This window comes from Buteo buteo, chromosome 26, assembly GCF_964188355.1.
Source record: "Buteo buteo chromosome 26, bButBut1.hap1.1, whole genome shotgun sequence".
Classification (NCBI taxonomy): Eukaryota; Metazoa; Chordata; class Aves; order Accipitriformes; family Accipitridae; genus Buteo; species Buteo buteo.
The window spans coordinates 6,257,682-6,285,669 of NC_134196.1; the positions used below are offsets into that span (position 1 = coordinate 6,257,682).

General features: G+C 41.5%; 2 protein-coding genes across 6 annotated transcripts in view; both read left to right on the top strand.

Annotated features, from left to right (window-relative positions):
- Positions 1–15,081: 15,081 nt before the first annotated feature.
- POC1B (POC1 centriolar protein B) overlaps positions 15,082–27,988 on the top strand; it is a 57,168-nt gene continuing 44,261 nt past the window's right edge. For all 4 annotated transcript variants that reach the window (XR_012654501.1, XR_012654502.1, XM_075058147.1 and 1 more), the window contains exons 1-6: positions 15,082–15,186; positions 15,301–15,385; positions 24,236–24,407; positions 25,202–25,381; positions 26,667–26,774; positions 27,672–27,787. Coding sequence is in view for 2 of the 4 variants with exons in the window: in XM_075058147.1 (XP_074914248.1) it covers positions 15,172–15,186; positions 15,301–15,385; positions 24,236–24,407; positions 25,202–25,381; positions 26,667–26,774; positions 27,672–27,787 (676 nt within the window). In the remaining 2 variants the exon portion in view is untranslated. The remainder of the gene's footprint in view (positions 15,187–15,300; positions 15,386–24,235; positions 24,408–25,201; positions 25,382–26,666; positions 26,775–27,671; positions 27,788–27,988) is intronic.
- GALNT4 (polypeptide N-acetylgalactosaminyltransferase 4) lies at positions 15,265–20,597 on the top strand. Of its 2 annotated transcripts, none has more exons than XM_075058145.1 (2): positions 15,265–15,385; positions 15,911–20,566. In XM_075058145.1, the coding sequence occupies exon 2, from the start codon at positions 15,933–15,935 to the stop codon at positions 17,682–17,684; it is 1,752 nt and encodes a 583-aa protein (XP_074914246.1). In that variant the 5' UTR covers positions 15,265–15,385; positions 15,911–15,932; the 3' UTR covers positions 17,685–20,566. The 2 variants fall into 2 exon arrangements, with proteins under 2 accessions (XP_074914246.1, XP_074914247.1); XM_075058146.1 differs by lacking the exon at positions 15,265–15,385 and adding an exon at positions 15,415–15,669 and having other exon boundaries at positions 15,911–20,597.

Below are 27,988 nucleotides of genomic sequence, written 5' to 3' on the forward strand. Positions count from 1 at the left end.
AGCACTAGATGAGCTGCAGAGGTCCCTGCCAACCTCGGCCATTCTGTGATCCCGAAATTCTGGAGCAGGAGGTGTAATTCTATAGGGTCTCCCCATTAGCCTCATGGATATTACGTACAATGTACACCCAGATGGAATTCAATAAAGAAATCACTCGCTGGAGTGACCAAACCTGAGCTAAAGTCAGAAAGGAACCTTAAGCTGACCTGACCAGTGGGCTTGCTGATATTTGCCTGCTGTAACACGTACTGTGATGGCAAAGCTTGGATTGCTTCTGCTATAGTAAACCTTTTGCAATGATGACTGTCTGGGAAAGTAAAAAATTAATGTCTTAAATAGCATCAGCTTCAGTTCTGTAAAAAGATGATGGGCCTCCTGGAATCCTGATGCACTAAGTAACCAGCTAAGTAATTCTGGTGATAGCTCTTTTGGGCTCTGAAACATTGAAATGAAACTCTTACTGTTGTTTTTCTAATGGGGAAAACAGCTGTCGCTCTGTCTTAAAAATATATCTTTTTCAAAGCCAGTTCTTTCCATTCATCTTGTCAAAAGAGCTCTCCTATGAGTTGCTCTAGCCAACAGCACTGAAAGATGCTACCATTTAAAAAGTATTCCCAAAATGATTAAGTGTAAGCAACTCCTACCTTGCTTGGTTTTTGTCTAAAATGCTACAGCTTCCAGGCTTTTAAGTTACTGCCTGCAAGTTGATATCCTATGCTTGCTGGCCTGTTAGGTATCCCAGAAGGCTTTTTACAAGAGAAGGACTCGGGTTGTCTAAAATGTTACCAGTGACTTTGATCTTTTTTGGAAGGATGGGGCCATTAGGTGCAGAAAAAAGGGGATAGCATATGTGCATCGAAAAAAAACTTGCAGTTCCCATTCCTCTGCAGAAGCATCTTTTAGTAAACAGAAGCATGTGTTTTTCTTGTCTTTCTTCTAGCAGCTCTTTCTCTTATCAACTTCTTACCAGTTGAAAATGGAATAAAAAGAATTAAAAGTTTGTCCTATGGCTAATGTTAGTAACGTGAAGCTTGGTGCAAACAATGTTACGCTTCAGTTTTTTTACAGTTCTTAGAGTTGTTCTCTGGTGAGCTGGACTTAAGCTAACATCTAATCTTGAATTCTTCACTGGTGATATTTCTAAATTTCAGAGATGGTCAGGAATTAAGTTACTGGTCGTGAATGAAAAGCTCCTTGTAGGAAGCTTCAGATACCTTGGTTGTTTTGGGTTTGTTTTTTATTTTTTTTTAAACTCCTAGCAAATCTTAGCTGGTTGGTGAAGCTTAAACTGGACTTGAGCTTTTCTCATCTCCTGTTAGGAGAGAAACCTGCAGGAGAAATAACACAGAGCTTAATTGTTACTGTTCAGGGCTGAATTGCATAGAATTTGTGTGGCTTCTAGTCCCTGCCCCTTCCTGAGCGTATCCCATCGCAGTGCAATGCAGTTCTGCAGACAGCTGTCTGGGAGGATACTCTGGGCTGTGAAGAGAGATACTGGGTTAAATCAGTATTCAAATGTTCAAAATAACAGCTTTTTCAGGGTTTTTTTTTATGGAGATGGGAGACTTCAGCAGAAAATAACTGTTCAGTGAGGAAGATTCACAGTCTTTTTGTCTTTGCAGGCATTAAAGGAATGATGCTTCATGAAATAATCTGAATGAGACTTCATGAAGTTCTACTGCTTTGAGCAGGAGTTTGCATTAGATGACTTCCTAAGGCCCCTATCCTGTAATCCCATTTTTAAATTGTCTTCAATGGGTATCTGTTCAACTTTGCTTATGCCTTCTAATATTTGTGGTTTATACTACAAGCCAGACATGCTTAACCGCTTCAAAGTAACAGTCTGTAATTCATAGGAAAGCTCACAGATTTTAATGTGATCTCCAGAAAGCTATGCTGCAGACCTGCGTAGAGCAGCTGGTCCTCACAGAATGAGAGGATTTCTCACTCTGCTATTTGTCTCTTTCAAATCTTTCAGGTGTATAAAGAATAAAAATTGTAGCTATTTCTAAGGAAAATGAAAAGCTGACTTACTTGCAGATGCGTGTGGTTTCACTGCCCTGCTCTCTACTTAGGACTCTCTTGCAAGAACTGGCTCCTTTTTCTCAAAGCTACTGTGGTTTTTTTCTGGTTTTATGTGTTTAAGATCAGTTTCTGAAAAAGAACATTCTTTTGCAGGCATATAAAGTTAATAAAATCTATATTATTGTTCTAACTGGTCAAGAATAAAGAGCACTGCAAAAATATGTTTTCAATTATGGAAGCCTATAATTTAAATGGAATTGAGAAGCTGACTTCTCTCCTTACCTTAGTTCATAGAGTGGTGGTGTTACAGGCTTTTATTTAATTGAGCAAAGTGTCAGTGAAATTAAATTAAATGCAATACCGGTTCTGCTGTTACATACAAAAGCTCCCTCTTTTGCCTTGAGTTACAGAAATATTTTGTTACACTTGGAGAGTTTAGTGTTTTATCAGACTTGGAGTCTCTTTTTACTGGTTCTCAGATAATTGCACATAAAACTTTAAATGCTAATGTAGGAAGCCTGACATTACAAAACTGCCATTCTGGTCGGAAAAAGGTTCTATCAAATATTCTGCGTATAAGCTGCACAGTAAAACTAGCTGGCTGACCAAATGTTAATGTAGTGTGTGATGATTCAAATAGAAATTTGACATTCTAACTATTGAAAAAATAGCTGGGTTTCTGCAAAACAGTTGTCATAGCCTTTTTTTGTTATAAATAACACATTGCTTCTGAAACTAAAACATTTAAAATACGTATGTTTAGAAGATGTGGGGGATTGCCTACACCACTAAAACTTAATATGCTGCATTCTGGCTCTCCACCTTAAAGGTGCAGAAATAATTTGAATTTTCTTCTGTAGGGCCAGTATATTGCAGCACATTTCATTTCAAAGGTAATAATGTTTCAATAAAAGACGAACTAAACTTGACAGCAGGAGGTTAAAAGTATTCTGAATTGCCATTTTTAAAGAGCTTGGGATAGCAGGGGTCCCCAGCCATTCTGCAGGCGTGTCAATACTTGAATACAATTATTACAGCTTTAAAACTCACTGACTTCGTTCTTTTTCAAAAGGGCCACAAACAGTCCAAGTCTGAATATCAACTAAATGATCATGTGTCAGCTTGATACCAATCAACACGATCAGCGTTTTGAATGAAGAAGTGCTACAGGCTTTTTGATCATCGGATAAGGAGCGTGAGCTGATAAAATACCACTTGAGAATACTACTTTACATCAGCGTTCTTCATTACTGACCCCGAAGGCAATCACCACAACCCATAAGACCCCTCAGTGTTTGTTTTCCCAAAGTCATGCTTGATCTCTGACAATCATTGTCAAAAAGACTGAAATGCTGAAACATGCTCCTGCGTGCTGTCATCAACCCAGTTTGAAACATTGCACTTAGAACGATCCAAGTTCAACAGTTAAGCTGCAGATAGTTATTTCCAAACTGCCTGCCTTTGAGAGATTGCCAAATACGAGACAAGTGCTCCTGTGGGTTTCTTGCCTTATTTCAGTCTTGCAAAGCTTGATGGTTGTACCATAACTTAGAAATCAGGCCTTTGAGGAAACTTCATGGAGAAATACATTTAACCACTGACCACCTTAATAAAATTATACAAGAGGTTTGCTTGGGGTGGGGGGGAAGAGTAATGTTATGAAATAAAAGGGCTTAGCCATTTCAAAGAATGGAATTTGAGGGGAAAGTGTCATTTTTCTGTTAACGGTTGTTGCTGCTGGTACTCTAGCATCTCCAAGCTTTTGAACAAGCTTTGACACTTGTCAAGGAGGATCTCCTGATGCTTCGGATTTCTTTTGCTCTCCCAGTGGAAAGCATGGACAAGTTGCAACCTAAACATCTATATAACCAGCCTTAGCCTGTCGTTCAGCAACGTTCCCCGAAAATTGTACTCGTTCTGAGCAAACTGGGTTGCAATTGAGCCTGTCACACAGCAGCAGGATCGTAGTCGGTGATGCTGGCCCAGGTTACCTCCTCTGCTCCGCTCCTCTCTTCCTCCAGCACCCCCTCGGTTGTGCCGTTTCAACATTTCAACAATTCTGCCCCAGCGCGGTGAACCGCCCAGGAACCGCTTCTGGGCAAACCGCTGCTGCCAGCTGATGCTTGTTGGATGCTGTCGGCTGCACGGGCTGGTCTCCGGACAGCAAAACCGGAGCAGAAAGGGGCTCCCCTCTGCGGTTCCTCGTGCCCCGGTAACTGGAGGTGGAGGAAGCACCAGCTAAAATACTGTGGATGAAGGAAGTTAAGTGGGAGTGGAAGGAAAAGCACTGAGCAGCGAGGAGGTTGCTGGAAGCTGGAAGGGAAGGGAAGCAGGATACCAGCATAGGAGCGAGAGGAGCAAAAAGAATGAATGTACAAGTTGAAAAGCGTGTATCTTAAAGCAGGCTCCTTCAGCTCAAGTCACTAATGTCAGGGTCCTACATACTATGCCCTCTATCAGTTCATACTTTTGCTTGAGCATTTCAGTCGTCATCTTGTTTTGCTTTGGAGGAGAACCTACTCTGAACTGTGCTGTGAATCTGAATACTGAAATTTGGCAACCGCTATCGATCATTGTATGATTGCACATAAATCATATGTGAAAATCATGATAGGTTGGAGGGAGCGTAACAAGACTAGAATATCAATTGTTCTAAGTAAACTGATGTAAGAAACTTCATCCAGTGCTTTTGGTTTAAAATACCAAATTTAAATGTTGCTAACCTAATTAAGGGGTGTGTCACAGTAAAATATGCCTGTCTGCAAGTGTTCATATGCTTTTGGTGAAGACATAAGTTTCACGATCATATTCAATACTATGGCAGGAAAACTTCCTTGCAGCAGGAGTGATTTTGAAGGCAGCTCTTGTAGCAAGCATGTAGGGCCCTTTTCTGACAACAAATGGGAAATTCAAAGCACGCCCTGCCTGTTCCACGGGTGCTAGAACAAGCTGTTTATACTAATGGCAGGCTGTGTTCTCTAAAACAAAAGTCTGGTTAAGGATGAATTCTCTTAAACTAGAGTGAAAGTAGCCAGCAAACAATTTCTAAGTAAGAATTCGTGCAAACAAATGCAAGCAGCGCACAGAGTAAGTTAGGTGCTATCACCTCTAACAGGTTGCCTTGCGATCATTTTAGCACGAATTGAATATTTTGTCTCCATCGGAGAGAATGTGTGGTGTGAAAATACTTGTTAGGTTGCAGCCTCAGGGCGTGCTGAAGGAAAACTGCCTGGGTTAGTTCTGACCGGGCAGAAGCCATCGGAGCACGCTTCCCGCGCGATTGCTGCCACTGCATCTGCAAAAGCTGTGGCGCCCACGTATCCCTTCCAACTTGGAAAAAGAAGGCGCTCTGACTTCTCTTTTCTTTTCTGCAGTGCTCACGGGCTGCAGTGATACCGGTGTGCTGCGTATTTTGTCCGCTACGAGGCCCGACGGATGCTCCGCGCAGCTGGGACCAGGCTCTGCAGAACCTGTGTGTTAACGGCCACTGCGAAACACCCTGCGGGACCCCAACTGGATTGGGATGGAGATTCTGGGTATAGCACGTCCATATGCAGCAGTCTTGTGATTAGAAGTGTGCAAAATGATAACAACGAGTCACGTCCTGTGTTACAACAGAACGCTACAGGGAGCCTGAGCAGTATTCTTGCAAACTTGTTTTAACAAGAAAATTAGGGGCGTTTTTCTCTGCTCCATTTTGTGATAATAAGCGGATGCCACCTTCTGCTTCTCTCCGCTGTACAGTACGTGGGTTGTTCAGCCATTCAGAAGCCACCCCTCTCTGAAACAAACCCAGTCACTATGCTGAGATCAGCACAAAATTTCATAGCATTAGAGCCCCTGCAAGAAGTTTTAAAGCAAGCTGACACACATCCAGCTAGGCATGTAATGCAGCCTTCCTGTAGGAGAGGAAAGGGAGTTTTAAAAACATAAGGTGGGGAGTGGGCAAGGTATTTGCAGTTTGGACATCCTACCCCCAAAATGACCCACTGTACTTGCACGCCTCATCAGTGGAATAGGGACCCTTGGTTAGATTTTTATCATTTCATAAGCAGCATTTGACAAGTTGTAACTCTGCCACTTACTCTTTGACTCAGAGCAGCGTCTAGCTGTCTCATGTACGGTGGCAGCTTTTATACTTGATGCAGGCACGCAAACAGAGCAGTGTATTTAATAATAAAAATTTTGAGAGTCTGAAACTACTGGTACCCCCTTCACCCTTCTGTGTGCACCAGACACACAAGTAATATTCAAAAGAAAATCTAAATGGTAGGAGCAGGAAGCATCTGTGGTACTCTGTCGTGTTGTGGGTTTGCCAACTGTTGTGCTGGAAAGCTTTTCCTGCCCGAGCAGCCAGTGCTGCAATAGCAAAAATAAAAAATAAAGTACAGATGCAGGCTTTCCTTCACCCGACAAAGGCCCTACCCTGCTCTGGTATAGCAATAATGAATGCAGATCAATCAGTATTTAGGGGTGGCAGAAGTGCCAGAAGTATTATGAAGTGGCAGAAAAATAATCTGTAAGGTTTTGTGCCTCTCATGTGACCCAGTCTTCCCTGTAACAATCCTGAACCTGAAAGAGGTGCCTCTCCTGGGCAGAAACACCTTGCCTTACTCCTGTCCCGCTGGAAACTAACCTAAGGGAAGAGTGGAATTAAGATCTCCTTGTTCTTTTAGGTGTAGTAACAAAATATAGTTCAGCTCCAGTAAAATAAAGTGGTGGTTCGGTCTTTAGATAGGTTCCACAAAGGGGCAGGAGAGGAGAGAACAGTGACATTTCTAATTCAGTGCCCCAGTTCATCTCTGGTCATGAGTATACGGAGTCAAGGATGCTTTTTAGAGGAGGCATAGTAAGCACGGGTGGTGTGGAGCTGGGACACTAGCGTTATGACATTGCTAAACAAATGCAGGTAGCACAGCTGTGTGCTAAGCACCCGAAGGCTCTGGTGGGTCAGACCCTGGCTGTCAGCAAGCATTTAGCAGAAGCAGCTAATGCCACAGATAAAACTTGGTACGTGCACCAAGCTGTGCAGTTGAAGACCACCCCTGTTCCACTGAGCGCACCGTTCTGCTTCCTTCTTTATCTCTCTGGATACCACGTTCCCCCTCCGTTGCCACTCCAAATAGACTTGTTGAACTGGAAGTCACAGTGGAGGACCCAGAAGATCAATGGGGCCCACTGACCTTTTTTACAGCTTCATACTCCCTTCCTCTGCTTGTAGCTGCAGGTGTTCAGGCACCATTAGGTTCCTTGTTTTCCAATAATAGTGGCATATTGTTTTTCCTGACTTGTTTCTGTAATAACATTTGTTATCATTTCTCAGACTTTGTACCTGGCAGTTCTGGTCATTGCTTTCAAGCACTTGCTTTAGTTTTTCTGTTGTACCTTCACTGTTCACTCATATTTAATATGTTTATGTGTGTTTTCCCCTAGTCCTCCCTGGGTAAGTGCAGACAAGCAAACATACAAAAGACAGAAAGTAAAGTAACTTCCATTTTCCCCTCCCATCAGCAGCAGGAAAAATAAATTAGCATAGGAATCCAGATGGTGGTTGTTACTGGTTGAGCATGAGGTAGCAGCTGTATGCCGATGAAACTAGAAAAACGTATTGTCTAAGGGTGTAGTTTGTTAACTTCTCTAAGATAATGTATTGGCTAAGTGTTGTCAAAAGGAGCAGTCCTGCACTCGGCAGCAAGCTCCAGGCACTTACTCTGTGCCAGTTAACATTGATCTGATCCTGAGAAGAACCAATTCAATGCGCTAAACTGGCCAAACACTAAACCAGCAATAAATAAGCAACCACCACACTACTATTCGTGTTGGCTTAGCTTTCTGAACCACTTCACTCTTAGGCCAGATGATCACTAATGCCAACGTGAAAAGAAGGAGTGATGGTGGCCCTTTTGGCAGCTGCTAACCACTAGACTTATTTATGTCTGGTTTGGTACTACAATTAAGTATACATATGGTACAGGGATGCAAGAAAACTCAAAATTAACACAGTAACTTTATTTTAAAAGCACTTGAAATGAGCTAGTCTTAAACTAGCATATTTAGACACTGTCAATGCACAAACCTTGAGACACCTTGCTGATACTGGACTGCCCATTGAACTTCAGCCTGAGCTGGGAGACACTTAAAGCAAATTTAGAACTTATCAACGTAAGCAAGATGTATTTAAAAAAACCCTTGAGTTCTGACTCTGGCCTAAACCACACTGTGAATCCAGGTACTGCCTATGTACCTATATACTTCTTGCTATAAACTGCCATACCCAAGGCAATGCAAGAAACACAGAAACAGCCATTCACTTGTTCTTCCGTATGACTCTGATACCACCCAAAAAATCCCCAACAAATAGCTAGTGGAAAACAAAAGCTACAGACATGCTCAAATACAATACTACTGGTATGAATTTAACCAGCTAAGATGCCAGAAGTGACTACTTCTGTCTTACACTTAACATAAAGTACAATAAGAAATGGGATCTGAACAAGGCATCACACAAAACATTGGTCAAATCTGAAATATCAGGATTATCGAACAGAAAATGTCATTAGTCAACTGGGACTGTGTTATGCTTATTTAGAGGTAATTTTAGCAAGTGGCCTTACTTAAAACCCAACTCTTACAACTCTGAATTTTATTTCTACATAATTTTGAGGGGTAAGTATTCCCTGGAGGCACACTGGTAATTTCCTGGAGCCCTGAAATCAGAACTGGGAGTCAGACATTAATTCTGTTTCTGATTTTGCTATAATCCCCCATAAAATCAGTCTATTTGGAGCGCACATTTTCAAGAGCAGTCTTCCAATAGCCTTCACCACTGTGTATGCTTCTACAGAAATGTGAAAGCAAGCAACTTCCTACCTGCAGAACAACTAATAGAACTAGAAAAATACTTAACAATCTCTGAATAAAAAGCACCGTATTAACGTATCTGATTATTTTTGCTATAATATGCACTTCTTGTGATGTTTCATTCAATCCCACTAGTTTCCCAAAGCCTCATAGTAACATCTATGCAGCCCTTCCTGCTTTGTTCCTTCAAGTACAGGAAAAAATACTTTCTTGTCTTTGGTCTTCACTGGTGTATCATCAACTACCCAACCTCACTGATATACTCCTGATTATTACACAGCCTTCAGTTCATGTTTCTGTCTCATACCCTGTTTGTCTATCTATGTACAAAGGAGAACCTGTGTATTTTTCTGAGTGTTTCTAGCAGCTTTTTGGGTTCCTGAAATAACCTGATCAATTGTAATTGGAGGTGGTAAAAACAGGTGCTTCTTTACATTTTCTGTTTAAAGCTAATGCATATAGGAGTTTTCCTTTTGAAAAGTTGAGTCAAGCATGATGTATTAAGGTTTTATCATGCCTTATATTCTCCGTATCTTCAGTTTAATGGTTGAAAACCTCACCCATACAGTTGTAATGTAGTCTGGTTTAAAACAAACCACATGAACTTATAAAATACCTACTAATATGAATTCTGCTCTGTGCAAATACCAAGTTCCTCGTTAACACCCAGCAAATAGATTTACTGCAACCTTTTATTCATAAATTTGCCACCTAAGCCAGAATTTGGTTTCACAGACTTTGGACTTAAGTAAAAGCTACTTTTTTTTCTAGAATTAAGTGAGCTCCGATATCAAGACCTCATCTTTCTAGTTACATTTCTTATTTTAATTTCTCTTGGTCCTGTTTATTCCATTCCCTAGATCACTCTCCTTACCAGATTCTTTAGGTGAGGTGTTGCCTTGTGATACATACCTAAACAGATACTCTGCCAAGCTGGGTATCTCCATGGAACGGTTCACCATTCACCAGTTTTCATCAACTCACTCTTGCAGTTAATATCCGCATTATACTAGATGATGCTGTTGTTAAGCAGTACTAAATGGAAGATATTCTATAAACATCCCTCTATATGGCATCTGCTGAAGCATTAATGAATTTGTTCTAACCTGTGCTACATTGTACTAAATTCTTTCAGACTTGTTCTAATGCTCATGAACTTGGTAAGACACATGAATAGTTCTTGATTTTAAATACACGTTACCAAACAACTTGCTAAACTAACTTGATTCCAACAAATTGAATTTTGCCACATGACAGTTTCTCAGCTATTGTATACAATGGCAAAGAGCCATCATACCACATATCTGTTTAGAAAAGAACTGCTTTACTTATTTTTAGAAAAGCTAGATGCAAGCACATTGAAATAAAAATATATTTACCAACATAGCCATGTTCCTGGCAACACAGCAAGCATTACTGGCATTGGTCATCCATTAGAGCATTAACAGGAAAAAAAAAAAAGAAGAAAGAGAAAGATGTTCTTTAGATATGGAATTGCATGTGGGTATCCAGCCAGGTAGTGATGCCACTGCTATAAAACACCATAATAGGATTATCCCACAAAATTCCATAGTCAAACCAGTCCCGTTATCAGAACACAGTCAGTGGCTGCAAACATTCTCAGATTCAAATAATGCACATACATTATAGAGAGTATGAGTTATAATCTGACATTGAAGGTAACACTACGAGAGGTTTACATGCAGTTCAGTGCATGCTTCAGCTGCATATTACTATGTCAGTATTTTTACTGTGCTGTTTGGGTACTTAGGGAGAAACATTAAGGAATTTAATCACTGTAGTCATCAGAAAGATATGTATCTTTTATACAAAAGCATCTAATTAAAAGGAACAAACGGAAAAACCCCTTTGGATAACACACCCACTTTTATACAAATTCTAATGACTTTGAGGGAAGTTCTTTGGCAGAGTAATTGTCACTCTCGGCTTCTAATCTAGATGGTTATTTGGTTTAAAGTGCTGGTTTTAAATTATGCAGTTTTCCTTTACACATGTTTCCCTTCAGGCACTTTAAGTTCTCTTATTTGTTCTTCAGTACAAACACAATCTATACACTGAACAACGGAAAAACCTCAAATATCTATCAGCTACAACATCCCTCTGATCATTTCCATGGCCCCCCTCTGGACCCGCTTGAACAGGTCCGTGTCTTTCCCATATTGGGGACCCCAGATCTGGAGGCAGTACTGCAGGGGGGGTCTCACCAGAGCGGAGCAGAGGGGCAGAATCCCCTCCCTCCACCTGCTGGTCACGCTCCTTTTGATCCAGCCCAGGATACAGTTGGCTTTCTGGGCTGCGAGCGCACACGTTGCCGGCTCATGTCCAGCTTTTCATCCACCAGTATTCCCAAGTCCCTCTCCACAGGGCTGCTCCCAATTCATTCATCCCCCAGTCTGTATGGGTACTGGGGGTTGCCCCAGGCCCCATGCAGGACCTTGCACTTGGCCTTGTTGAACCTCGTGAGGTTTGCATGGGCCCACTCCTCAAGCCTGTCAAGGTCCCCTGGATGGCATCCCTTCCCTCTACCGTATCAGTTGCACCACTCAGCTTGGTGTCATCCACAAACCTGCTGAAGGTGCACCCAATGTCACTGTCTATGTCATTAACTAAGATATTAAATAGTGTTGGTCCCAAAACAGACCCTTGAGGGACACCACTTGTTACTCATTTCCATTTGGACACTGATCCATTGACAGTAACTCTTTGGATGTAGCCATCCAGCCAATTCCTTATCCATCTAATAGTCCATACATCAAATCCATACCACTCCCATTTAGAGGCAAGAATGTTGTGGGGGACCGTATTAAAGGATTTAAAGGAGTTCAGGTAGATGACACCAGTTACTCTTCCTTTGTCCACTGATGCAGTCACTCCATCATAGAAGGCCACTAGATTAATCAGGTATGATTTGCCCTTGGTGAAGCCATGTTGGCTGTCTCTAGTCACCTCCTCACCTTCCATATGCTTTGACATAACTTCCAGGAGGATCTGCTCCATGATCTTACCAGGCACAGAGGTAAGGCTGACTGGTCAGTAGTTCCCAGGGTCTGGGTGTGATATTCCCTTTTCTCTGGTCACTGGGGACTTTGCCTGACTGCCACGACTTTTCAAATATGATGGAAAATGGTTTAGCAACTACAGCTGCCAATTCCCTCAGGACCCCAAGATGTTTCTTAGACTAAAAGTAACATCCTATATATTCCAAATCATCCTTGCATTTCAAATCTATATGTACCTACTTGATATCCTTTTCTTTTCCATTTTCTTGCTGCTGTTGGCAAACAGACTTTAATGGGATTTTGAAAAGAAAATTTCAACAAAACCAAAAAAACCAGTACTTCACAAGTTTCTTTACAGTGTTAATATTTATTTTCATAACCATTTTGATGTAGGAGAAAAAAAGGTAGGAAGAGAGGTTGCAAAGATGCCAGGGGCATAAGGTATAATGGTTCTACAACTGCAAGACAGCCTATAATTAAATCTTTGTGCCCTGAGACTACATTCTTCTCCTGCATGTAGGTGGATGAATAACCGACACCACGCTGGCAAAGCATATCTCACACTCCCCTCTAGCACCCACGGCGCACTACTGCCTGCTTGTGTTCCCTGTCTGCCAACAGCCTGAGGGCCAAAGGCCTCTCCGGGGGTCTGGACAGCTCTGCTGCTAACACAGTTGCTCCCAATATGATCCCACGTAATTAAAGTTGGGGTTCTCAGTTTTATTTTAAGGCAGGATTAACATTAAGTTAAAAGTCCTCATCTCAGATGTGACAGAATTTTAGGTGGGCTAGTATATTACATTTGCCCCTTGTGCACATGCATTGTATTACCGCTTTTATGAAATCATCTGTGATCAGTGTAATTTATGTGGTCGTTGCAATACACAGGCACAAAGAGTACCACGTTTGTCTATGTGTCCTTGAATTCTACACGTACTTTTACTAGGCCCTTTCCTACAGTGACCATGCAGCCTGCACGAACCTTGAGTTACAATCTTAAAGTGTTCCTCCATATACACAATTTCTGTTTGGACATACAATACCTTAACTCAGCGCCTGAGAAAAAAAAACGCAGCTGCTGAAACAACAGCCTACGCTTGGAAGATATTTTCTGATGCACCATTTATCATTGTCATCACAGGGCACAACAACTTAATACAGTAGATTGCACTTGTGTATCGCTGAACAGTTATTCTCAACCTTAAAAAGACAATGCCAACTCATAATTGTATTAAATTATTAGGAATTACAATAATCTTAAAATCATTCTAAAAATAAAATCTATGCATGCTAATGAGAAAAAATAATCAGCGTAAAAACTATTACCTGCCAGCTTTATAACTACAGTCATTATAGCTAATTATATGTCTGTGGCAAGGGAATACTTTGCTTCCTACAAGCACTTGCGAGTCTTCAAAACACTCTCAGGTGAGGAGAAGCAGCAAAGAACAGACTAACTTTGTAAGCCCTACAATTTGAGAAACACTCTTCCAGCAGTTCGTAGAAAGAGGGATGCTGCCCTCTTTCTCTCAGTAATCGCAGTCCTTCCTTTGCTTTATGCCTATCACCTGGCACTTTATAATTCAGGAATTTTGTGGGCTGGTACAGATTCCAGTTTATTGCTAGCACCTCAAAATGAGTAAAGGATGCTGAGCTGCTGGAAGTGTAGCAGCAGTGAAGAAGGCAAAAGGGAAAAGATTCAGTAAGACTGGGAGTAGTGGTCCACTTCTTTCCCCTCTCTGGGCTGATCTACAAACTCGGGAAGTCTCACCAGGCCTTAGCATAAGTGTAATGAGTCGGGCGGTTAAGTGTCCCTTGACCGTACCAGGAACTCTCACAGGGCTAAGACGGGAAGCCATGCGGACTGTCTCAAGGACTCCTGTTGCCTGGCGAAAACAAAAAACGAAAGTAGAGATAACTAGTACTTTCATAACAACCTTGAGACATATCCCAGTCCTCTCCTGACAATCTTGGAGCATCCCGTATCTGAATCTTAAGTCACTCCCTGACAGCCTCGGAGCCTTCCTTATCTGAATCATCACTGATGTGAAACAGTACCAGCGCAGCTGGAATGCTAGTAATTTCCTAATGACTAAAGGCAATCATCTCCTGAACTGTAAGCAGTGGTACTGAGTGAGACCCTTTGAGCTCTCCTGGACCGCAGCGGGGAATTTTTTATGTTCTGAAGCTGTGAAGGCAAATTATCAGCCTGCATAACATCAATGCAAGGAGTGGCTAGCAGATTTTTCACAGAAACCTTACTACCTACTTATGATAATCCTGCCTTTTTTTAGCACTTTTAAAGTTATTATTTTAAATGTGCATTTCATGGTTAAACACAATTGATTTGGAACTGCCCTGTACCTGACGAATCGTACATGTTGGCCTAATTACTGACCCGATTCTGTAGATGTAAGAGTTTAATGTCAGATGAAACTCTGCAAAATGCAGACCGGATTTGAAAAAAAAAAAAAAAAAAAAGAGAAGAGGGTAATTGCAGCATAAGCTCCTTCTTGAGGAACACTTCCATATCGAATGACAGTGTTGCTATCGCATCCCTCCCTTTTGCTAATCGAGGTCAACTCTCGTTTTACCAGCACAGCGGTGGGAGCCGTGTTTTTTCGGTGAGGTCGGTTCCCTTACCACGAAGCTGCGTCGACATTCGCAGCGCTAACGCTGACACTTCTGTGGTGTTGGTTTGGGGTTTTTTTTTTTATTATTTTATTTTAAAAAAGGTAGTTGGGCATTTTTAGAGCACTCAAGGCCTGTTTAAAGACAACTCTGTACGACACAAGCACAAGCGCTGACGGGGAAACCCCGAAAGGTTTCGTGGTCGTTGTTTATTTTAAATAATAACCCTCAGGGCCAGCTTCCCGCCTCCTGCTCCCGCACCCACCGGCCCGCGCTCCCTCGGCGGCAGCTCAACCTCTCCCAGCAGCAAGCCGCGGTGTCCTGACCGAGACGAGAGACTTTAATTACCGGGGCCCGGCCGGGAAGGCGGCTCCGGGCCTCGCCGGTCCGGTGCGGTGAATTCCCGCCCGCCGCTGAGGTAAGCAGGGCGCCGCGGCTCTACGCCTTTAAGAAGGAGTCGAGCACCTACACCACCGATAGGCGCCTCTGCCGCCCCGCCCAGCCCCTTGGCGGATTGGCCGGCCGGCCTTCGTGGGCGGGTCGATAACACGCGGGGGTGATATTCGGGGTTCGGTTGGACGCGCCTGGAGCGCGGGGGGTTTGAGGGGCCGCCGCTCCGGCCCGGCTCCGCTCCATGGCCTCCGCGCTGGTGAGGGCCCGGCCCGGCCGTGGGGGGCCCTTCACGGCTCCGGGGGGTTTGAGGGGAGGACCGCCGGCCCTCACCCCGTCCCCCGGAGCCTGACGGTGCGCATCCTCTCCCCAGGAGGACCCCGTCTTGATCCGGCCTTTCCGAGGCCACAGAGCGGCGGTGACCGGCGTCGCCTTCAACGCGGAGGCCGCGGGGCTGGGTGAGTGCGGGGGGGCCGGTCGCTCCTTCCCTCCTTCCTTCCCTCCTTCCCTCCCTCCTTCCTTCTCTCCCTCCTCCCTTCCTTCCCTCCCTCCCTCCCTCCTTCCTTCCTTCGTTCCTTCCCTCCCCGGCAGCCGGCGGAGAACCGCCGGGCCGGGCCGGGTGCGGAGGCGGGGCGGACGGGTGGGCCGAGGAGTCTCTGCCCCTTCCTTAAGCGACAACTTTTTGAGCAAACCAGGAGGCGGGAGGAGGGGTTTGTCCCGCGGCGAGGAGGAGGAGGAGGAAGTAAGTGAGGAGAGCGCCGGGGGCGGGGGGGCTGCTCCGCGCCTTCACCACTTCCCCCCCCCCCCCGCCAAGCCCCGCCGTCCCCCGGGAAACCTCCGGGCCCTGACGGGGGGACCGGCTGCCAGCTCTCGGCCGGCGGCCCGAGCCCGAAGCTGGAAGAGCCCGCAAGTCCCCTCCGTCCTGGGGCGGGGGGAGAAGGGGGGGGAGCCCGGCGGTGGTTGACGGAGCTCCTCTCTGCTAGGAGCTGCTTTTAACCGCCCGCGATGAGGATCCGTCTGGCGAGAAGATGGACGTGGGTCCGCAAAAGCTGCGTGTTTCTCGGCTTCTTGATGATCGCTTACTTTGCGGTCGAGCTGTCGGTTTCTTCCTTCGGTGCCTCCCTCGCCGGGGAGAGCATCACCAAAGGGAAATGGGAGAGGCGCTTTTCTGACAGAGCAGGACAAGCTGTGGATTTGGCTCGTCCCGTGTATGACAAATCCCCACCCGATCCTTACGCCCCAGGAGAATGGGGTAAGCCCTCTCGCCTGCAGCTGACTCCCGAGGAGAAGAAACAGGAAGAAGAGCTGATCGAGAAGTATGCAATTAATATTTACGTGAGCGATAAAATCTCTCTCCACCGGCACATTGAAGATAATCGACTGAGTGGCTGTAAAACCAAATCTTACAACTACAGGAGGCTGCCCACAACATCAGTTATAATCGCTTTTTACAATGAAGCCTGGTCAACGTTGCTGCGGACGATACACAGTGTTCTTGAAACATCGCCTTCGGTGCTTCTAAAAGAAATTATACTGGTGGATGACTTGAGCGATAAAGTGTATTTGAAGAGTGACCTTGAAAAATACATAAGCAGTTTGAATAGAGTCCGTTTGATAAGAACCAACAAACGAGAAGGATTGGTTCGTGCACGCTTAATTGGCGCTACCTTTGCTACTGGTGATGTCCTCACGTTTCTAGACTGTCACTGTGAATGTGTCTCCGGCTGGCTGGAGCCACTGCTCGAGAGGATCGCTGAGAACGAGACTGTTATTGTTTGCCCTGTCATTGACACCATTGACTGGAAAACGTTTGAATACTACATGCAAACGGCAGAGCCCATGATTGGGGGTTTTGACTGGCGGCTGACATTCCAGTGGCACTCAGTGCCTAAACATGAGCGGCTCAGGCGGAAATCTGAAACTGACCCAATCAGATCCCCAACTATGGCTGGTGGCTTGTTTGCTGTCAGCAAGAAGTATTTTGAGTACCTGGGTACCTACGATACAGGAATGGATGTCTGGGGAGGGGAGAACTTAGAATTATCGTTTAGGGTTTGGCAGTGTGGAGGGATGTTGGAAATTCATCCGTGCTCCCATGTAGGCCATGTGTTTCCAAAGCGCGCGCCCTATGCTAGACCAAATTTCCTTCAGAACACAGCACGTGCTGCTGAGGTGTGGATGGATGAGTACAAAGAGCACTTTTACAACAGAAATCCTTCAGCAAGAAAAGAAAACTATGGAGATATTTCTGAGAGAAAGATATTAAGAGAACGTTTGAAATGCAAGAGTTTTAACTGGTATTTAAAAAACATATTTGCTGAGTTGCATGTACCAGAAGATCGTCCTGGCTGGCATGGTGCTATCCGCAGCGCAGGAATAGCTTCAGAATGCCTCGACTACGTCTTACCAGAACATCATCCTACTGGGGCTCACCTTTCTCTCTTCGGATGTCATGGTCAGGGAGGCAATCAATTTTTTGAATACACATCAAATAAGGAGATTAGATTTAACTCTGTAACTGAGCTATGTGCTGAAGTCCCTGAGCATGAAGACTTCATAGGTATGAGGAGCTGCCCAAAAGATGGATCTCCCACCCCGGAAATTATTATATGGCATTTCAAAGAAGATGGGACTATTTACCATCCTCATTCGGGAAAGTGCCTTACCGCTTATCGTACAACTGAGGGGCGTGCCGATGTGCAAATGAGAACTTGTAATGCTGCAGATAAAAATCAGATTTGGAAATTTGAGAAATAATCACTGCTGGTAGTATGAACCGAATGGACTGTAATCTCCAAGGTTTTTACATGTTTGATTGTATACCTTGGAATGTCTTCAGATGCATCTGTAGTGGTGTAGAAACCGCATCTGCTGTGGTGAACTGTATGGAAAGCAAAAGTAAATGCTGGGGTTTAGTTTCTAAAACGTCGAATACAGATCTAATGCCTTTTATTTTTGTAAAATTTTGATCCGTTATTTTCGTACTTTGGTCTGTCTTGATTATGGTTAAACAAAGGCTTCTGAGGGGACTGAGGAGGGATTTTTTTTTTTTTCCTTAAAAAAAACCCACACTAAACCTGCAAGATCATGTTACATGAAAGTAAAGTATCTTACAGAAGTAAAAGTTAGGGTTGTTGCAATGGAATTAACTGACCTATGTTGCAGATACATATGTTATAATGTATCTAACACACTAAGTAATGCTACAGTAGCATGTGATTGAATCTACATTCATGTGGGAAGTCGAATCTGAAGCTTTGCAATACTCTGCAGTTTTCTGGGAACTTACATGCTCTTAAGGGTTTCGAGGTGACAACTAGCTCTATTACACTGAAGAAAAGCAAGTTTTTTTCAGTAGATGGGCTTTGGCACTGCTTTGCAGCCTTGTGCCTATTCTGGAACACTTACCTCATGAGGGTGAGTCAGGAGCTCTCATGCCTTTAGAGGAGTGTAGCAGCAGCAGAACCAAGGACATGCTGGTGGGTACCACAAATGGGAAGAAATAGGGGTAGCTACAAGTAAAAATTCTGTACAAAGATAATGGAGAAGGAAAGAAAGCACAGAATTGCATTAGCTACTGCTGTTTCTTTAGGTATACATTTAATACTTACGTTGCCTCTGTGTAAGCTTTTCCATGTTAAGCCTGGCATCCTAGGGGACACATAGCTTATGTGACTATACCGTGTATTTTTGTTGTTGTTGTTGTTTTGGTTTGTTTTTTTTTGTTTCTGTTGGTGGGGTAGAGGAAGGAGACACAGAGGAAAACTTGGGCTGTTTTATTTTAAGTATTTTGGCAACAGCTAGCAGGCATCGGCCCTAGGTAGAGTTTTGAAATAATGCAGTATACGCTGCCTCTTTCTAGTCACAATAGTACCATGGGACACCTCGGGTAAGGTTGGGATGCTGGAGTTCCTGAAGTGAGGGGAGTTGAAAAGGCAAAGGGCAGCTTGGAGGAAACCAAGATTTGTTGGTTAGGTGGTTCACAAAACAACTTCTTTAGAATGTTTTCTGTATCCTGTTATGCTGAGTTTTGAAGAATATTGATTCTAGAATCATGTCACTAATCTGTTTTAAGTGTGATTATAGACAGTAGAGGTGATAGATATATTGTGTTCTTGGAAAAAAAATCTTGTATTAGTATCTGTGTTTTTTAGCTTTATATGATTTAAGTTGAACACTTCTCTTAATGTTTCAGGCATTCCAGCTTTTTTGATTACTTTCACTGAAGTGATAAATGTTTTTCAGTAGCTAGAGTGTAGTAATTCTTGACATGGGGCTGGTAGGTAGGAACTTGAGCTAGTGAGCAAAAAGAATCTGGATACTTGAGGAATGTAGTAGGTGTGCATTTGCTGCAGGTGTTAGTAGGTAGAAGGGTTAAAAGGGAGGAAGTGAGACCTGAAGTAAGTGAAGATTTGCCAAAAATAATCCAAGAGTAAGTTAAGATGTATTCTTGAATCTTAGTGGTTTTAAAGAGTTGAGAGGCTTGGGTGGAAGCAGGCTAAGATAGAAGGGAAACAGAAGAAGAAAATTTGGAGCTGGGGACGTAGCATTGAATCATGCTAAAAATGCTTGCCACTGTGTGGCATGGGTAGTTTTAAGTCTTTAACTTATTTTTAGGAGGTTAGTTGCAATTTGATTTTTTTTTTTCTTTTCTTTATTCCTTTTCTTTTTTTCCCTAAACTGATTTTTTTTTTTTTTTGAAAAGGGAAGTTTTTTACTATATAAGGGAGGCATTCCTGAAAAATTCCATTCCACTCTGCAGCAAGGAATTCTTTTGTGGACCTACAAGTTATGAACCATTTATCAAATTTTAAAAGGCAGCCAGTCATTATGTACTGGGGCGATAAATTATATACAGTATGTGCTTTTGTGAAAAGCTTGCTGTAGACTCTTACATTCAGTAGAAATGACAGGAAAAAGGCCTGGGTTCTCCTACATGGCAGAGCATAAGTTGTATGTGCAATGCATGTTTCCTCAGATGAAAGTAATTAAATGGTGTGAATATAGACTATGCAACTTTTATATGGTTAACTTTTTTAGGACTTGGCAAAAACTACATTTCATATAAGAAAACTACCTTCATGTTAAAACTGACAAAGTGCTCCTTATCTATTTAAGCAATAAGTCTAAGTGAAACTGCCTTTTAAATTTTAAAAAGTTATTCTCTATGTATGTATCTGAACCCTTCCTCCTTCTCCCCACCACCTCCCATTCTATTTTTGTGGTTTTTTAAAAACTAAAAGGAAAAATAAGCAAAAGTAAATAACCTCACCATTAAAAAAAAAAAATAATTGGGGGGGTGGTAGGAGGAGGAGGGGGTTGAGAAGGAGAGGGAAAGAGAGAAGTAAAAAAACCTTAGCATTTCATTTCCACTAGTTTTGAACTGAGTTGCAGCAATTCTACAGAAATGCTCCAATCCAGATGTTTTTTCAGTGTGTTAAGATTTCTGGAAAATCTGAAACTCTGAAAGATTGTCTATTCTGTTAGACTTTGAAAATTTGGGGAACACTTGTATATATTTTAAACTACTGATTTTAAGTGACTTAAAAGAAATTGAATGTAAACTTAACACTAAATAAATGTGGCAGGGCTTTGGGGTTTCTTTCGAAAAAATAAAATCCAGAATGATAAATATTGGCTAGTGTGCTGACTCTTTTCAATTCTCTTCTGCTTGTGTAAGTACATACAGTATACAATAAAAACTGCTATGAATTTGAACTTATGGGAGTTATTAAAAGTTCCTCATAATTCATCCACTGTGATTAGAATTCCAGATTGGTTCCCTTGACAGAGGTTCAATTAATAATTGTTTTCCTCCAAGTAGGAAATCTTGCAGATCACTGTTTAAATGTGTTTGTATTTTGACATTGCAAGTTATCACACAGATTTGCAAGGTTCCTGTGAAGTGTGTGGGTTTTGTGGTGGTGTTTGAATATTCACGTACACATCATGTGCACAGCCCTGTGCTCTATCTGACCTGTAATTCTTGCACTGAGTTAATTATATTGGGGATGCTTCAGTATTTTGGGAGGAGAAAAAGATGACCAAGAGGTATATCTAGCTGTTAAAGCCCGGCTGAGTATGTCTCTTCTGATCTTTGCCCAACTTTCTTATAGTCACTACTGTGGTATTGTGGGAAATGGGAGTTTAATGGTAATCCCCTATTGCGGCAACTTGTATCTTCATATATACATGTGAATATTGATGGTATGCGTTTTCATAAATACACAACTTGCAATGAAGCCAAGTTCAATTTGTAAGTACCAAAAAAACTTTTTTCATGGCATATGTGAAGCCCAGATACATGTTCAGAGAACTGCGCAAAGTGGTGTACAAAGGCCAAGTCTCTATTCTTTGGTGTTTGATTCTGTTGTGACTCATCACCAGAAAAGCAAATCACATAGAGACACGTCAGCTATACTTGGGTGTGTACAGAAAACACTGAATTTTTTTTTTTTTTTTTTTTTTAAAAAGGCACTGATATTATAAACTGGACTAAGTTGCATATTGGAGTCAGCTCAGTGTGAATTTTCAGCGTTCTTCTTTCTAGCTATATTTTGCAGTTGGTCAAATATTTTCATTATTACAGCAAGGGCAAATTTTGTCTTTCACCTCTAAACATGATTCTGGTTAAGTCGTGTTTTCTGAGGAGCTTGTGCAACAGACCTGTTTGTGGTATGGCCCATCCTAAAAAATTCTTCTGCACCTTCTGTGTTTCTTTTGTTTCAGTTCCAATACTTTAAACTAGCCTTGGAGATCTGTTGTGGACCATTTACTGGTGGTCTGGTAATTGAAAGTCAGACTGTAGGGTGCTGACAGAATGCATCAACTGGGTCTGATCTGCACTGCTGTAGGACTTCATGTGTAATCTGTCCTGGAAGGTTCTTGCTTTTGAACACCTAAATGCATGGACAACATGAACTTGAGGGGAGGAAAATGCATAAAGGGTTAAGAAGCAATCCTTAAAATACACTGTTTGAGTAAATTGGAGCAGCATTGTTATAAAGTAGGCAAAATCCCTTAAAATATAATAAAAAGAGAAATAGAGAAGTTCATTTGATAATAGTAATAGTAGATTTTTCATGTATAAAACTGTTTTTAAGGTTAGTATTGATAATGGAAATTAGTGCTGGCAACATCATTACCCTATAGACTCTTGTATTTAGTGCCTGTGGTTAGCTAAGATAAAACATTGACTGTTAGAGCAAAATGCTTAGGTGTTGGCCGTATGCACCAAAACTGATTTCAGCCTGCTTGAACATAGCTTGAATAGCTTGGCTTCACTGAGGCTTGTTAATGGTAAAGGGACCTGGTTTTCTTGGCAGGATAGGGGTCAAAGCTGAATATAGATTCAGAGTTGTGGCTTAGAGTTTCTTTCTCTGGGTTTACGCCTCTCCCATGCTGCTCAGACACAGAGTCACGTCGGTTTGTGTGCCGTAGGAAAATAATTCTGCAGCGGGTCTGTCGGTTATTCACCCTTTCCTGTGCGGGTCCTGACCTGCTTCCCTGTCACCCCCGGGCTGGTGTCAGCCGGGCTGGAACTGCACTATCGGAGATAATAGCAGCCTTTGAGTGGCATGGTAATGAGCGGGTGGTTTTGAGAGAAAAACCTACCTAAGGATGGGGAGAGGATGCTGTGTGAGCGTAGGCAACGGGGAGCCCAGAGGGAGAACAAGACACTTGTGGATGTGCCAGGGAAAGGAGAACTTCAGATTGCTGCTTGTGTCTCATTAACCTTGGGATAATCCATCTGCGAGAGAGCGAACTACAAGAAACCAGGCTTTGAATTTATTCTACTGTCATCTTTTAAAACATTTCCTTTGGGGTTTAGAACTGAAAGCAAAGAGGGCTGTTATTACATGGCCTTAATGCAGTTCCTAAGGTACCACAGGTGCTTGGTAGTTCTGCATTATTTGTTTTAAAAACCGTCAGTCTTGTCTGTTGCACTTTTCCAACATGATGCCTTCAAATTCTGTTTTAGCTTACACTTCACTTTTTCCTTGCTGTTTTATGCCACTCTCGGTCACATTTTTCTGAATCAAAAGGGAAAAAGGAATCATTCAAGTACAGTTAGAAAGAGCCTGCTGTAAAATAGAGTTCTGAAAAGTTGGAGGGGGAAAATAGCATGTACTTCTGTGTCAAATTTAGGCCTATTGATATGGGCATAGGGATAGCCTGGTCCCACATCTTTTACCAGAAGCTAGTCTTTTGGGAGTAAAATAATATCTCTGTGCCAAATCCCTGAGGAGAGTTTAATATCTAATATTTTGTTCAAGGCTTGCCTTGACACATGTGCTAATAAACAGACTCCATTCCTTTGTGTTATGTTGGTGCCTGAAAGAGGTTGGGAAGAGAATAGCCATCCTTTTCATGTCCTCTTCAGCTTCCAGGAGGTTCTTGTTCTTCTTCTACCTCCCTTTTCTGTCCTAGGGGTAGGAATTTTATAACTGAGGGCTGGGAGTGTGAATCCCTTGTTTTTATTTGTCCTGCATGTTTGCACTTAGCAGAGATGAAGATAAGAGGGGCATAGGAATATCACACTTGCCAGTTCAATTCAAATGCTCATTGCTTTTGCTGCATATAGTTTCCTGAAAATTATCAACCTCAAGTAAAAACTATGACTGCCTTCTCAAATGTAGATAGTACGGTCCACCTGCAAAGTGATTGCAAAAAAAAAAAAAAAAGTTCATGCTCTTTCTATTATCAGACTGAAAACTTCACATTGTGATTTGAACTAGACAAATGTTAGTATTAAAAAAATTGGTACTTAAATAGGATTATAGAATTATCATATTTGGATATTCACTTCAGTGCAGATAGCTGAAGTGTTAGAAATTCTATCTTTGGTGTAGGCTGGCCTGTCTTTTCAGAGTTAAACACTCAATACTTGAAATAAATTCCATCTCAGAGATCAAAGTGAGATCACTGAAGAATTTGTCTCTTGTTCTTAGTATTTGGTAATGCCAAACCTGGATTCATACTTAATGACATGTGCTGATGTTCGGCTTTGGATTTTTTGTTCTGTATCTTCTAAAGGACTTGTAAACCAGTTTGCTTAATATATGGGAGAGCTACCTGTTAAGAATTATCCTTTACTCCTCCCAGTCTTCTGATGTCCTTCCAAAAGCCTGGTGTTGGCATTGCTGCCTGCCAAGTTTCTGCTCAGGCCGAGTATCCATTAAAACCCAATAACTCCTCCCTCCCCCTAAAACCCAGTAAGTTCACTGGTAAATCCAAATCTGTAGTCGTTAGCTCTGATTTTTCTAATAACAGTGAGCAGACTCATAATATCTTTTATTTCCTGCCAGCTACCTCCTCTTTGGATAGGTTTCTCATGGTGTGGAAGCTGAAGACACAATGCAGAGCTTATAAATTTGTAGGCCACGTGGAAGCGGTGACCAGCGTACAGTTCTCACCAGATGGGCAGCTGCTTGCTTCAGCTTCGCAAGATCGTACTGTCAGACTGTGGATCCCTTGCATGTGAGTATAACTGGGCGATGCTGGCTACGTGTTTCATTAATGGGCAATGTGAATATTGCAGTCTTTACCCAAGAAAAGTTTCTTTTTTCCTTCCCACATCCCCAGGCTATGACAGAAACAGAGATTGGGGAGCACAAGCAACATGGTTCTTGACTGTGTTCCTTGTTCTTTACTGAATACTCTGTAGTTTCAAAAGAAAAGTGTAGCAATTCAGAGGTCATAATTTCATGTGTGTGGGGCTATGCTGGCTTAAAGGATACATTTCTTTTAATAAGAATTGCATGGCTGCACTTCATTTTGGGGGGGACAAGTGACAACGGAAACAAATAACATTTTTGGAAAAAAAAAATTTGAATTGGCTTGCCTTTTTAGACTTTTCCCAAGTAGCAGTGATTACGAGCTATTCAGAATGATCTTAGAAAGACCAGTCTTACTTTAACTTTTAAGCATTTTGTAGATAACTGTACCAAAAAATATAATAACTTCTTCTTCATATACTGTATGGAGGCTAATGCTGCTAGTTAATTGCACTGCTCCATAAAATTGGTCATATTAAATACAATTACTTTACAGTCTGTTTTTCTAATAATTAATATTCAAATAAGGCAAAAAATATTGGTGGCACTGAGATTTAGCCTGTATATGTTGCTTTCTCACTTGGATAAGATTCCAAATATGTTAACTTTGAGTTTTATGGGTTTTAAAACTCTTTCAGTTTAATATAATTGTGTCTTGTGTCTTGGTTGTGGTTTTTTTGTTTGTTTTGGGTTTGTTTTTTTTGTTTTCTCCTCTAGTCATGGAGAATCATCGGTACTGAAAGGTCATACAGCATCTGTTCGTAGCGTGAACTTCTCGCATGACGGCCACTTTCTAGTTTCAGCATCCAATGATAAATCAATAAAAATATGGAGTGTTCGCCATCAGCGCCTTCTGTTTTCCCTATTCCAACACACTCATTGGGTTCGCTGTGCCAAGTAAGCTTTGTTTTTATTCTTATTGTAAAGAAACAGAACTCCTAACAAAGGGGTTTTATTTCCTAGGGCAGAACTAAAAGAAGAAAAATCTGTGAATCATTATTTACCATTAATAATTAAATTTTAATAAATCACACTTACACACGCACATTTATTATATATCTCCTAGTTGAAGTCTGAAAGCTTGCTCTGTGTTAATGTATGCACATATTAAATCTGTTGCTGGGTATTAATTCTTTTACTTTAAAGGACAAATAGGGTCTTTGTATTTATTTTCAGTGAGTATCCTGTCTTTCCTCGGTCTTGTATGTTTTCGTGCTGTATTAACTTATTACACAGCTTTCACTTGTTTCTAGATTTATTGTGCACTGTAGGGGTTTTCTCAACTAATCTTGGAAGAGTAGTGGCATGAAAGAATGGTCATGAGTCAAAATGAGTTAAGCTTACGTAATTGGAAAAGGTAAAAGAAATGGCCTTTGTACTGCAAGTTAAGATTCGCACTCTATTTGAAGGCAGGGCAGCTCTTCAAAGACAAGAAAAGCTTGTTCTTTGCTGATTTTTTTTTTTTTTCATTCCTCCATATTAATGGAAAATCTGCAGTGAAGAGAGGCCTGACTTAAACCTCTGGAGAAAGAAATTTAACACTGGTGAAGTGCAGAGCCTTACAAAGTTCCAAAGTATCTGATCACTGAAAAGAATGATAAAAGCTCTAGGAAATCGTATGTGAAAGTTCTTGGACACTATTCTAATGTCCTTGTGCAGTCGCTCAAAATGAGAAATAATAATGATTGGTGAAATGATAGACAAATCATTCTTCCTGTTTAAAAACCTAGTCTGCTAGTCTAGGAATAATCATGAATGTTTTGCTGACAGTTTCCAAGTCTAGAGAGAGCTCACAGGAGAGTATATATGTAGGTTAACATTGAACGCAAGGTTCTTCTCTGTCCTCTTTGTCTTTTTGCCTATAGTTTTCTATAACAATCTTTTTGGCATCGGAAGTGACAACCTTAGGCTGCTGTTACCTTCCCCCCCTGCCACTGGTTATGGCTCTGTTTTTAATTGTAGTTGATTGTGAAATGGAGGGGGGAAGGAGTGGGGGGGGGGGGAGCTTTTCTTTTCAGTTTTATTACTCCATAAGAAATGTGAGGAATTCAAATGTCCTTTGAATGTTACACATTTTAATTCCAAACAGTCTTTCTTGGTTCGGGTGTTTTGCTACTGATGTCTCTAATGCTAATCTAGGTAGTGTCAGTTGTTTAGTAATGTATACACTTGCATGTTCCAGATTTTCACCTGATGGAAGACTAATAGCATCTTGCAGTGAGGATAAATCTGTTAAGATCTGGGATACGAGAAATAAAACTTGTATTGATAGCTTCTTGGATTATGGAGGGTAAGTGTTACTAGAAAAAAGGAGAAATGTAAATGTATAATTTTAATGAGATTAAATTCATGTTTTGTGGTATTAACATCTGTATTTGTTACATCTGAAAATAGATCAAACTTCTACTACCCGTGTAAAGTAAAATAATTTATTTCACATTTTTCTAAAGAGGTTAACTGGTTGCACTTATCCAGGTGTTTTCCAACAGTCAAGAAATAGGCCAGAGAGAACTCATATTGTTCTTAGGTTTTTGAACATTTTCATTTGTTTCCTCAGTTTAGATAATGCTATTTGTTATTGGATGCTTCAACAAGAAGAGAAGTTTAAGAATTCTTCACTTGTTGATGAAAACAGTATTCTGTTAGCTTCAGTGACCTGCCTTATTTAGGTTTAGAAAATACTTGTTTTTACTTATTTGTGTTTTTCTTAAACGTCTTGGAACCAGAGTTTTAATTAACAAATTCAACAGAATATTAATCTTGTATATGTGCTTTGCTAATTTCATTGCCGCCTTCTCTATCCTTTTTCCAAGCTAAAAGGTGACTATAGCTAAATATTCTATTCTTAGACAAAAATATTTTACTTGCTGCTTACAAATTCTTTGCAGACTTTCTTCTAGTAACTTTGTACTCCAACACAAGCTGTGAAGGTTTGAGTCAGGACAATTATACTATCTTTTTAACAAAAGCCAGGATATGCAGTCTGATTTATCATGCACATCTTGTTTTCTTGTGCTTATTTCAGTTCCTTGAAATACCTCATTTGAGTTTCCATATATGTGGATTCCATAAGAGTTTGTGGCAACTCAGTGTTAATATCATGTTTTATATATATATAGCCATACATATACACCCAAATATTTCTATGGAAACATGTAATCAATCTATTTTCATTAATTATATTTAGATTTTCAAATTTTGTGGATTTCAACCCAAGTGGTACGTGTATAGCTTCTGCAGGTTCTAATCATACAGTGAAACTGTGGGATATTCGAATGAACAAGCTACTGCAGCATTACAAAGGTAAAACCAATGTAGTTTGTTGTATTTTCTTTAGAAAAGAGCTCTTTGCAGTGAAATGTGATTTATGTAGATTATATGATTTCATTCCTTATTGAGGAAACTGAAAAAACAGATCATATTGGCATTTTCTAAGTAATCTTTTTGTAGTCTGGCAACCCTAAAAATCCAATCTGAATCCTGATCATTCCTTTGCAATGCTTA